Here is a 12,738-nt window from a genome sequence, read left to right on the forward strand (position 1 = left end):
ACCAGCTGCTTCCAACCAGTCAAACAGACAAGCAAGAGGCCTGATGTAAAGATGTGGAAAAGCAAAAGTAGAAAAGAACGTCATTACTTATTTTCTGTGCCTCTGGGGTGAGCTGTGGACACTGAGCACAGGAAAACACCCTGTCACCTCACCCCCACCCTTGTGTTCAGGCCAGCAGCAGCTCTGAGGAGGGAAGGCATGCTGACCTGACTTCATCCTTTGCACTCCTGCTCAAGCATGCTTGGCCTCAGTCCTTATCAGGCTGAGCTGGGCCACCCCTGCAGCACAGAGCCAGAGCATTCTGCTGGTCCCAAAGGGGGATACCACGCAAACACAGGGGCTGGGATGACCACACTGGGTTGGTAGGCATGAGTGGATCCAGGGGAAAGAGAGGAATAATCAGATTCAGATTATCAGCAGATTGGATAAGTATAAAGAAACTCACAGTGCTGGCAAGTCTGGGGAAGGAGAAGTCTTTTATTCTCCATCTAGCTACTCTTCTAATGAAACTTTTCTCAGCAACCTCAAAAGCTTGGTTTGGGATGGCAAAATAAAAACAGCATGTCGCATTTTCAAATGTGACTTCCCAGCAAGCAGCACATCCACCCTTGCACAGATACAAGCCCTGCAATTTAGGTGGGACAAGCTCTGTCAAACCCAGCAACAAGATCCCCATTGGTCTGTATGAACTTGTTTGCTGTTTCCCCCTTTTCCTGGTACACACAAGTGCCAGGGCATCATCCGTGCAGCAAAGCAGAAGGTGCTCTGAGAACCCTATGGAAAGCTCTCTCCTCCTGCCATGCTGCCAGTACCAAGCAGGAGCTGGGAGTGCTTATACCAATGAGCTACATGTGCTTGTGACCTAAATTCTTGGGCCTGTACTTCAATTCTGCAATTATGCACCTTTAACAGCTTCAGTTTATTAATTTCTGTGCGAAGCTAAAGGCAAAGCCATTCCTTTGTTCGAGCAAAGAGTTGTTGAGAGAAGCAAGAATGCTACCAGCCCTACAGGCACTCCCATAGGGGAACATGATGCTGGAAGGACCTTCTCGGACAACGGTCCACACAGAGCTTTAGAGAAGAGAGGAACAAGCAGGGAATCTTTCTCACACCCCATGCTTTGAAAATTATGAACTTGTTATCAGAGATGTGACAGGCTGGGTTAATTAAGTACACAGTAAGTGTCAGGGGAACAGAATGGGTTACTTCTCATGCAGAGTTAATACTGCAGATCCAGACTTGTCAGCAGAAGCCACAAGACACCAGGCAGCTATCAATACTTTGTCCCAGGGCAATCAACTAATTGGCAGCCTAATTGCCAAATGACAACAAGCCCTGGCTCTGATTCAGCCCTGCCAGCCTAGGAGTCACTGCCTTCCTCAATCCTCACAAGCTGTCCCCCTCCAAAGGCATGTGCTGGCAGCAGGGTACCAGGGATGGGGCTGTCAGTGCACACAGTGCCTGTTGCAGCTTCAGTTCTCAGCCTTCAGATCTCTGAATATCAGTTTTCCTCCCAGCCTGTGAGCAAGTGTTGAACTGGACTCATAAGGCTCAGTGGCATCACTGACTGAACACATAAGTCCTTCATAATTCAGAGGAGAACAACAGAAAATTCACATCTGTCACATGCCCTTATCCAGCCTCCCCAAAGCATATTTCTCCATTACTTCTCCAGATGAAAGATACATTGCTCCCAGCATCACTGGAGAGGGAAACCATTTTCAATTCAAGATCATTATCGGCATAACAAAGGAAATTTTGATGTACAGCTGTGCCATCCATCTCGGCTCCTGATGGATGATGCCTGCACATGCACCTCTGATAAAGCCTCAATGCTCCTAAACTTCATCTTCACGCAGACTGCAGCTATGCAGGAAGTGACTGTGAGCCAAAGCCATGGGTGTCCTGGCACTGGGAAGGCACAGAGTGCTGGTGCCAAGTACTCAGTGCAAAGAGAAAGGAGCAACTCAAAGGCTTTAAACAGGTGAGAGAGTGGTCACCCCTGCACTCAGCTTCAGACTTACCTCATATACAACCTGCATCTTTCCAGTCCTTTTGCTGTTTCGTACAGGATACAGACAGCAGTACTGTCAGAGCATTGTTCCCAAGGGCCCTGTTGAGGGAGCAAGCACCCACAGCTCTCACCTGACCTACCCTTCCATCTGCTACTGCAGCGATTCCCTATTAATATGAATGATGTTTTTAATGAGCACAGCTCTGTTAAGCATCTTGGCTGCACTGCAGCAAGGCTCTAAGCAGTTAAGCAAGTGACCATTATAAACACAGATGTCTGACAGATTGCTGTTGGAGCAGGGAAATGAAGGACTGCGCAGCTGCATTTCAAACTGAACATTTCCTGTCCCAAGATATTGCTCCCTGAGATGCAGATACTGTGAGAGGGGACTGAGTATTTTTGATTTGTTTCAGACTGGAGTGTGCTAGAATTGACTGCAGGTACTTAGAAGCACATTCCAGACCATCCCTACTCTTGGCGCAGGCAAAGCACTGCAGGAGGGCAGAGCTGGCACACCAGACACACACATTTCCAATAATCAGCTCCTCACTCCCACATCTCCAATTAAAGCACGTGGCTGTTGTCAAAGGAGTTGCAACCTCTGCAGTTCACTTCATGCAGATATTCACTTATCAGCCATGACCACCTCACAGCTAACATGACTTGCAAAAATTCCCAGCAGACAGTGGCTGATTTGCACGTGCACCAATCCCATCAGAGGTACAGGAGGAAAACACCTGCTTTTCAGAAGGAAGCACTGAGCCACATGTGTTAAGCTCCAGGCTGAAATTAGTGGTTTTGCTCACACAGTACACAGGGCAGGACAAAAATGAGTTTTAGGCATTAGAGCAGGGAGTAGCATAACACTCAAGAACAATGCAAGCTCCACTAAACAGACGTTCCTTTTCTGGTACTCCAGTCAGCTCTCTTCCTACTTAAAGTATTCCTAGCCAGTAGCATTTAAGGAAGCATTCTTTGTTTCAAAAAAACATCAATTTACTCCACTTTTATCACATTCAACATTCAAATAAAGTCCTGCTGAAGTTCCAGTTTGATCTACACCCACTTCCTCACAGGCTCTGCTGCACCATGCATATGACAGCTGCAAACTGCTGCATACTTGGTGACCTGTGCCCTTAGTGTGACAAGGCAGCAGAGCCCCTCTCTGCTCCCTGTCCTCCCCAGTAACTCACATCATGGCATGCACACCAGTAGCTTAGCTAGAAAGAAAAGCTCAAACTGCCATCCTGATCTTTGTTCCTGGGATGGCAGACAGGACAGGCTTCTCCACCAGCACTGCAGCCCTGCATGACACAGGGAGCTGCAACCAGCAGCCACTTCCATCGATGGGCTTGACCAAAAGCAGAGTGTCACACCTTTGGGACATGTCTGAGCCCAGCTCTAATACCAGGAGAGGAGCTGTAAGACAGGGCAGGAAGGATTGCAGCTACCCAGAGAAATTCATCTGAAGGAGGAGTCATGGCTCTCAGTTACCACTGCTGTTACAAATCCATGCAAATACTTTAAAGACATAAGAAAATCCTGATAAGCATAGAAAATGCCAGTGCATTTAAGCTCTTTATAAAATTAAATTGTGCCTTCAATAATGCCCAAACACAAAAGGAGATGTATAAACTTCAGAAGTGTAAATCCATGAAATACCAGCAGCAGAGCTGCTGTAATTGATAAACTCCCGAAGGGCACGCATGCAGGGACACAGAAAACAAATGCAGTTGGTCTCAGCCCATTTTCTGAACAGCCTTACAGGCCTTCTGCATGCTACCACCACGTAACTGGCAGTCCCAGTCTGTTAGCAGGACTACTTCAGGCAGGTGAGGGCTGAAGGATCCCTATTTCAGCTTTAGGGGATGGACATAAAAGTGATAGGCCATTCCAAGTGAACATAATTCCTGATTTCAAGAATCTTAGAAAAACACTGCTTTCAGATTTACTATTGTGAAAGACCACAGACTCTCATTACCAGTTAAGAAATATCCCACCTCAACACCACAGTTAAAGTAGAGGACACACCTACCTCAGCATCCGAGATGGAGACTCGATTGGACTCTATCGTTGGCCTCCGCATTATACGTGGTGATGGCCCTGTGGCATAATGACCAAAACCCAGAGCGTTGCTCGATGCCAAATGACTTCCTGATGATCTTTCCTGAAGAGACAACTTCCTACTTGATAGCACAGGTCTAGCAAGAGGTCTCTTGGAAGCGTGCCCACAGTGAGCATCGTCTGGTTGTTGGGAGAGCAGGAATTCATTCGTTTCCACATCACTGCTGACTCCATTTCTTTGGATGTCTTTTACGATATCAGAAAAGACGGTGTCATTTTCTTCAGCGATGTCTTCCCCATTTTGGTCACTTCTGTCTGGGTGAACAGACACATCTATGGCAGCCACCCGCTCTGCCAGTTCAGCCTCTGTGCCTTGGAAGCCCGTGTCACTGTCTTCAGCCACAACATCTGTTGGAGAGTCCTCCATCACTGCGTGCTGCCCACAGAGTCTCAGATGGGACTGCAGAGAGCTGGAATGCTAGCACTCACAGAGAGAGTGTGGCATGACTGAACGTCTCCTCAAAAGCTCTAGAAGGAAACACAAAGAGAGGTGAGTGGCAATGTCCACTCAGCACAACATAATCAAGACACTCACCTTTGACTCCTTTCATCCAGAAAGGAAATGAAGACAAAACTCTAGCAGCCTGTCAACAAACAGCAAACAGCCACCCAGAAGGAAAGGCAGCACCAAACATAAGCTAGATACAAAATTTATACCAGTGATGAAGATGAGATTATATCTGTGCGCAAGAAGTAACACAGATAAAGGGAACTTCTCTTTCTGCAGTTAGAGTGAAAGTCAGCCTAAGTTCACAAGGAATTGAAGAAGTATGGCTTCTGAACAATCAAGGGTTAAGGGTCAAACTTTCGGCCTCTTGAATTCTTATTTGCAGGGAAGAACTTCCTGTATCCAAACCCAACTGCAGAACAACAAACCCACAGCCATTCAGGACTCCACAGTAGGCTCTTGGTCTCCCTGCATGGCCCCACAGAGTACCACTGAACAGCTTAGAAGCCAAGCTATGGCCGGTGACTTGCTGCTGTTTAAGCAACATATTCAACAGCAAAGGAAGAGTTTAAGAATGAGTTGTTCTCTGGGGCTTCCTCTGGACTCCCTTGGTTCCAGCCTATGTGAAATCATGCATCATCCTTATTGCCCACCATGTACAAAAGCTACTCTGAGTTGCAAATCAACAAGGCTTAATGATTATCAGCATGTAGGAATTGGCTTTTCCTTTGGAAAAGACCTACGAAATGAAAATGTAACACAAAGCTATAACTGCTGAATAAAATTCACTGTTTCCTGCATGCTAATTTCAGTTTCAATTTGAACCAGAGAGTTCAGTCTTCCCAGTGTGGTCCAGAGCAGGAAATGATCCTCTGCAGCACGTCTGTCAACCCTTAATCACTTCTAAAGATGTGCTGCTGCCAGATGCATCATTTGATCACTGTTTTTGGGGAGAATCTAAAGAGCATTAGTCACAGAATCCTGGATTACATCCAGAGAACTACACTTTACTGTAGGCTTAACATGGAGATATTGCAACCTTTGGCTCTCTACATGCAAAGCAACCACGGAAGCTGGATGTCACTCACAACGCCTTGTTTTCATGGTCACTACACTTAATTTACAGGAGGAACAGGTGGGCTGAGTGAGTTCAAAAAGCCCCATCCAGCCACCAGCCTGGGAACACAGGTGACTTCCCCAGGAAGCATGGAGCAAAGGTCGAGCCTGGCCTTTGAAGCTTCCCAGAGATGCTCAGTGAAACTGCAGCCGAATGCTGCTGCAAAGAGGAACAACCTGCAGGACTGCTGCAGAAGCACAGCAGACAAAGATAAGCAAACCTTTTATGTCAGTAGGGAAACCTGAGAAAGATCTGGATGGCAGATTTAACCCTAGGTTACAGGCCAACCACAGGGAAAGCATGCCGTGCACTGAATGTCACAGGAAGGCAACATCCAAATCCAACACATCCTTCACCACAGGCCCTCTGTTCACCTCCTTCCCCTCCCTGGTATAACCTTCCCCCATCTCCTGCCTTTCCTGCAGGCATGTTTGAAATAAACTGACAGAAACGTCACTCACTCAGAACAGTAATGAAATGATGAAATCAACTTTAAAAGCTTCTATTAAAACTATATTTAAACCCTTCAATCCCAAAGCACAGATCCCTTCTAGAGCAGGAGGCAGGCAGTAGGGGTGACTTGCAGCAGCAAGGGAAGGGGTGCAGGGCTCCAGCACAAAGCCACAGGGCAAACCAGCACTACACCCCCTTTGCCAGACCTCCCTGCTCTCTCTAACCCCAATTTGTTCACCTACAGCTCCCATTATTAAGCCTCGCTAGTTTGTCTTTAATAACAAGCTTCACTGTGGAGAGCCAGCTGCAGCCTGGAGCTGCCTCAGCAATGAACCCTGTCCTCTGAAGTGCATTTGCATGAAACCTGTGGAGGATTTGTTGTCTGCAACACAGGCAGGGTTTACTCTTTCAAAGCTTCTTCCCACTTAGGAACATCAGGTTACAGCCCGTGGCTGCCCCATTCCCTCCAAAGCTGCTCTCCTCGTGCTGCAGCACAACTCCAGGGCTGGGTTGCAACTCCTACCCTCTTCAAACACTCTAGCTTCAAAGAGACAGAAGACTTTAACAGGATGGACTCACTGAAAGACTAACTGAAGGGTGCAGCCCACATCTGTTTGCCTCCAGAAGTGTGAACGCTTCAGTGTAAATCTTATGGTTAATTCACATCTTCACCAAAAAAACAAAAGCCACCAACAAAACGCATACATGGTTCACCACATCAAAGCAAATAAATCTATATGGCATCAATGCTGCTGGAAGTATTAAAAAACAAACAGCAGAACTTTAAATAACTGTTCATTTTGACAGTCAGGCTTGTTTTGGATTGTGCTGTTCTAAAGGATTCCTTTTCACAATTAAACCTCCCTAAAGTATTTCAAAAAAGCCATATTTTCTGACTAAACAAATCAATTACACACTGAGCAATCTCACAGTTTGCAGAAAACTCAGGAAAAAAGACAATTACTTATTTCTACCAGGCAAAATTAATGGTGGATTTGCACAGTTTGTCAGGCTGCAACACATCTGCACCTCGTTGCAGCAGGAAATGCCAGTGAAACACACCACAACTACCTCCTTAGAGCTCCTGCTGCAGCTCTGTGTGCGAGGCTCCTCTCAGGCTCACCGCTCTGATCCCAAACAACACCGACCACCTGCTGCAGATCAGAAGATTCTGCTGCAGACAGGAACTAAAGCTGCAAACAAGCTTATATGAGCAGAATTAATTTACTTACACATATCTTATTTACCATTCTTCCCTTTAGCTATTCCTCTCCTGCAGGGAGACTGCGACTTCACTGGTGTTTTCTGCAGTCTATTTATCAAATAGCTGCACACGTTTCCCAGATAGGCAGCGAGCAGAGCGTGGCAGAAAATATGTTTTTAAAAGGAGTGTGATTCTGGAAAAAATCTCTATGTATTGTAAGAGAGATGGGTGAACTTAATTTTGCTACACCATAAAGTATTTCAAAGCACTGTCTGAAAAATAGAAATTGTAAACATAGTTTACTGCTCGGTCCTTCCATATGGCTAAGTAAAAACGTTCTTACAGAAAGGACCAGGAGGTTACAAGGCCCTGGGCTCAGCACATCCAGCTTCATTTCCTGACTTTGCCACAGGCTGCCCAGAAAAATGACTTTACAGCTTCATCTGTCACAGTTTCCAGGTTAAAATTATTATACCACCCTCAGCCCACCTCATCCCACTTCCCCTTTTTTGTCTCTGAGAATGTATTTGCCCTGTGCAAAGGAAATAAGGAGCCTTTGTAGTAAAACAGATCACTGAAGCATAACTACAACAAGCATTTGCAAGCAAAGCAATGAGGCAGCAATTTAGCTACTGCTCAGTGCTGGAGATCTCTTCAAATGCCTGAGGTTGGTGTCCTCTGTGCCAGCTTGGGAACTGGCCGGGACGCCTGTGTGTCCCCATTTGAAGGCCAGCTCTATTTGGTGCCTTTTGATCTCACAAGACCCACAGGCTCTTCCACAGAGAGAGTTTCCAAAGCTCATGGGCCGTTTAGTCTGCTCCTTTAATAGACAACAGCAAGATCAGGAATCAGGACAAGTTTTCTAAGCAGTGCAGATAGCTGTGTGCTGGGACAGGCCACCTGCAAGGCGATGGCACCTCCATGACCTGCATCTTTCAGGTCAGTACCCAACACTGCCAGGCCTTCAGCCCTACCCTGGGCCACAGTTGGCTGCACAGGCTCTCGTGGCTCCAGCTAGCCCTACCTTGTGCTGCATTTCCCTTCAGATATTCCCCCACAGCAGTGCAGGATTGATAACCTGCTCTGGCTGCTGTCAATTAGAGCCAGAAACTCCCCTTAAGGAGAGAAGCAGCAAGTCCTAGACTGGGCTGCCAAGTCCTGAACAGCTCCTCAAATGACATGTTTGAAATAGTAGGTCAGTAAGTTCCTTGCAGAGCTTGAGCTGTCTCTCCACACCAAAGAACACAGCCTGTGACTATTTCCATACTGGAGTCCCCCCTGCATTCCCTTTTCTGCATCTGGGTCTGCAGGACCTACCTGAGCAAAGCCCACTACCCTGATACCAGGGAGATGCTCCACAAACACCACCCTGATGCCATTGGCCTCTCACACCCGGACAAGGCCCACGCCCAGAGTCCAAGCAGCTGGCTCAGACACCTTCAGACTATAGAAGCTGAAGGTGAACTCAGTCTGAGCTGCCATGAGCCCCTCTTGAGATATACAAATCCCCAGTGGGTTGTTTCACATGCTTCTCTGTACCTGAGAGAACCACCTTCACTTCAGATAGCCACCAGTTGAATGGTGGTTCAGATGGAGCACCCAACTGCTATGAGGAGATACAGCTCTGTGAAGCCAAAAAAAAAAAAAAAAGTAAACCTCTGCAACCCTTGCAGAGATAATCAAGACAGATGGATACCAGACCAGCCACTCAGACTACGTCCCCACTGGGAAAAGGGTAAGCTGCTATCAGTACAGACTCCCAGCCAGAACCAGGAGACAGCACTACAACCCAAATAATAAATAAGAACATAGTGTTTGTGCTTTTTACATACGTGCCATGCACGTGCCTCATTCTGCGCCTTTCAAGGCTCTTGTGTCACAGCACAGACAATCATATCTTGCTGAGAATCCACTCAATCCTACTATAATAATTCTAGTCTATTTTCCTCTTCTCTCCACAATTCTTGGCAGTGAGCCTGGTTGTTGTGCCACAGCTGAAAATTAGATCATAAAAGAGAGGAGCTTTGATTACTTCTGTGCAGCTCGTAGCACAGCTTCAAATGTAACTGCTGAATGACAAAAAAAAAAGCCAGCACAGTATTTCTGCAATTCAGGTGTTGCGTGAGAAATCTGAGAAGTGAGGTTCAGGCACCTGCCCTGCCACATTTCCCAAATGACAAACAAACATCTCCTGGCCGCATTCCTTCTTCTGGAAAACCCATCACCTCCACGTCCTTTGTGTTAGTGCCTGTGTGTCTTAACAAGGCAGGGTGTTTCCAAAAGGCATTTTAGCATCAGTTCAGCCCCGGAGCTACAAATGATGAGAATGACACACTGCTCCATCCCTGACCTTCTCTCTTCACTTCAGCAAAGGAGACAACTCTGCTGCTTCTCTGTTCCTGGTGCAAGGTACGTATGCAGACATCAGACAGCAGGATTGAGCTCAGCAGCAGCTTCCTGATACTATATTAAAAATATGCCTTTGGGCCAGGAGCACAATGATATCAGTGTTGGAGTAATTAGCAGCACATTTTAACTGTGTTTTGAAACTAAATAAGATGCTGAACTAAAAGCTCCAGTCTACCAGCCACAGCATGAGAGATAACAACCACCTCATGCACAGGGTACTGAGCTCAGGAAGGTTTACAAAAGATTTTCCCAACTGCATTATATTTCATCACTCCATGTTCTAATTATATGACTCAATAAATTTGCATAAGCAGATGCAATTACACTAATTGCATATATAAGCAATAATCAACCAAAAATTACTCTGAAGACAAAGTTTCTACTTAAGGAAATTCCTGTAGCAAGAAACATTTAGGAGTGCCAAATTCATCTAAGCGTGATATCAGAACACGAAACAATCCAGATAATGCTGGTAAAATAGGAGCCAAGGATGTGATTTTACTGGGTGCAGCAATACTTTCACATTTCAACCATGGCATTGTTGGGAACAGCACTAAGAAATCAGGAGGACTCATGCCATTCTACATTCTGGCCATGCTGTAAGCATTTTCATGCAGCAGGTTTCATGCTGTGTTTTGTAGCAGACAGAGGTTCAGCAACACTGGTTATCAGACTGATTCTGGACTATATTTGTTTCTGCTTGAGTCTTTTAAAGCTGTTTATCAGTGTAGGAGCATTAAAAGTGGTTTTATTTTGCAAGTTACAGCCAAGAAGACGCAGGGAATGGTCAATGAGTGACTCAGCCCACACAGCTGCAGAATAAGTACTTCCACTCACCATCTCTGTAGCATCTCCAGAGTGACCTGGCACATCCCAACACCCACACCATCCCTGCAGACAACCTGAGCTCAGATTATAACAAATCCCACTTGTCCTTGTGACAAGTGACATAAAAGACTTGCAGGGAAAGGATCCTAGCTGCTGAACCAGGCTGATGTTAGCCACAGACACTGTGGCTACGAAGGATGGAGGTGGCAGCGTGGGAGAAGAGCAACAAGTCTGGTTACAATGGATGACCAAGCAGATGTCCCAGCACATCTGTGACCACGTGGGATTGTTTGCCTTACCACCAAAAGACCCTGCAGACATTAGCATGGAAGAACTGGACTTCATATTATAGGTATGGGCAGCATGATTCCCTGGTGAGGGGGCAGCAGTGGCAGGGAGCACAGCTTGCTGGAGGTGGCATTTAAACAGCCAGAGAGGGGGTGCTTCAAAAAGTTAACCAAGAATGTCCAACTACATGAAGTTTGAAAGAGTTATTTTAAAATTATTAATGAACAAGGCAGTAGCCAGACCTAATTGATTCATGAGCAAAACAACTACCTCAGTTAGGGAGTCTTAAATATTCAGGGTCTTCATTCCAATAATGACTTTTCAAACGTCTCTTCCCTGTGAAGGTAAATGGCAGGTTAAAGAAAGAAGCTGTTCTACGGGAAAGAATTAGACTTAGATGAGCCATCTGCTGCTGCAATCCATGATGATATTTCAAAACTGCCACAGAGGAAGATGCAGTGAAGCTGAAATGAAGAATTCAAGAGGAGCTGAGCAGCAGATCAGTCTCCACAGGTGAGTTCTATCTCTCTACAATGGCAAAATCCTCTTTGATCTCATGGAAGCAGAACCAAGCACAAAACAAACCTGTCTCAAAAACCCTGCAATTGCTAAAAGAGCTTTTGGGTGACTGTGCAGCAAAGCAGGACACAGCTCGTCAAAATGGACCCAGGGCATGAGCAAGCAAACTATGGAAAGCATTTCACATAGTATGGAGAGAAAGGAAGGAGGGGAATAAGAGAAACAGAATGAAAAATGGAGTTCTCTTTATTGCAGCTTGTGTATATTGCTTCTTGATTGACTGCACTGAGATGAATCCAGATGTCTTCTTTCTATATCCTCCCCTGAGGCATTTAGACACATGGAGAATATCTCCTGGAGCCTTCTCTTTTCCAGGCTGAACAATCACAGCTGTCTCATCTCCTCCTCACCCAAGCCTACAACCCACCTTTGTGTCCTTTCACTGGACAACAGGCCCATGTTTTCTCTCTCTCTTTGCCTGTCTTGTGCACCCAACGGCTATTTGCAGGAAGTGCACTCATCTCAGTATAATGTTTGGGCCCTCATTTACAGCAACACTGGGTAAAAATCCAGCTTTTGAGGGCATATATAGGTCCCGTACTCCTACACCAGAGCAGAAGTGATCCCTGTCCCCCTGGACTATGCAACAAAGCAGCAGATTATCCCACAGCAAAGATCCCCCCACTCTTATCGTTGCCAACTGGAAAGGCATGGGATGAGCACTGCAGGGAAATTTTCTTGCTAGGCTTGAGTTTCCTCTTTCCAGTGAGCTGTCAAGGTTGGCTAGATCTCTATTCAGAGAAAAAAATGCATAAATATGCATAAATTAGTTGTTGTGCAAGCAAAGTAACCAAGGTAGCTTGCTTGCCTCCATTGTGTTCTCTCATCTCAATGGATGCCAAGGTCAGGGAGCATATGCCCATGAGGGCACCTGATGGGACTGGAGCCTTCTTCCAGCCCTCTTCTCTACCTGCTACTAACATTCACCACATCTTCAGGAGTCTCAAATCCACCAAGGTTCCTCCTCTACCCAACTGAATTGAGAAGCTGCAGAAAAAAGGAGCAGAGAAAAAGAATATACCACTCTCCTCACACCAGTGTGTGTGTACAGTCTTGTTAAAAAAAAAAAAACAAACAAATTAAGCTGCATTGCTTTGATTTCTTTTGCCTCAAACCTGCTCCAGTTACAAGCAAACCAGAGCGTTTCCTAACCACAAATGCCAGCTCAGCTGCAACTGTATTTCTATCGGAATTCCCCTGCCTGGAACAGATTCTGTAGTAAGGCCCTGTGAGTCTGAGCAGTATTCTGTTTCCTTGGCTGAGCCTGCAATGTA

The 12,738-nt window shown here is 46.0% G+C and overlaps 1 protein-coding gene across 2 annotated transcripts in view; it reads right to left on the minus strand.

Moving 5' to 3' along the window:
• Positions 1-12,738, minus strand: part of CAMKK1 (calcium/calmodulin dependent protein kinase kinase 1) — an 87,541-nt gene that overhangs the window by 44,379 nt on the left and 30,424 nt on the right. For both annotated transcript variants that reach the window (XM_052688729.1, XM_052688728.1), the window contains exon 3: positions 4,050-4,606. In XM_052688729.1, the coding sequence (XP_052544689.1) occupies positions 4,050-4,505 (456 nt within the window). In that variant the 5' untranslated portion in view covers positions 4,506-4,606. The remainder of the gene's footprint in view (positions 1-4,049; positions 4,607-12,738) is intronic.

Source organism: Tympanuchus pallidicinctus, unplaced genomic scaffold (assembly GCF_026119805.1).
Source record: "Tympanuchus pallidicinctus isolate F22 unplaced genomic scaffold, pur_lepc_1.0 scaffold24, whole genome shotgun sequence".
In the NCBI taxonomy this organism is placed as follows: domain Eukaryota; kingdom Metazoa; phylum Chordata; class Aves; order Galliformes; family Phasianidae; genus Tympanuchus; species Tympanuchus pallidicinctus.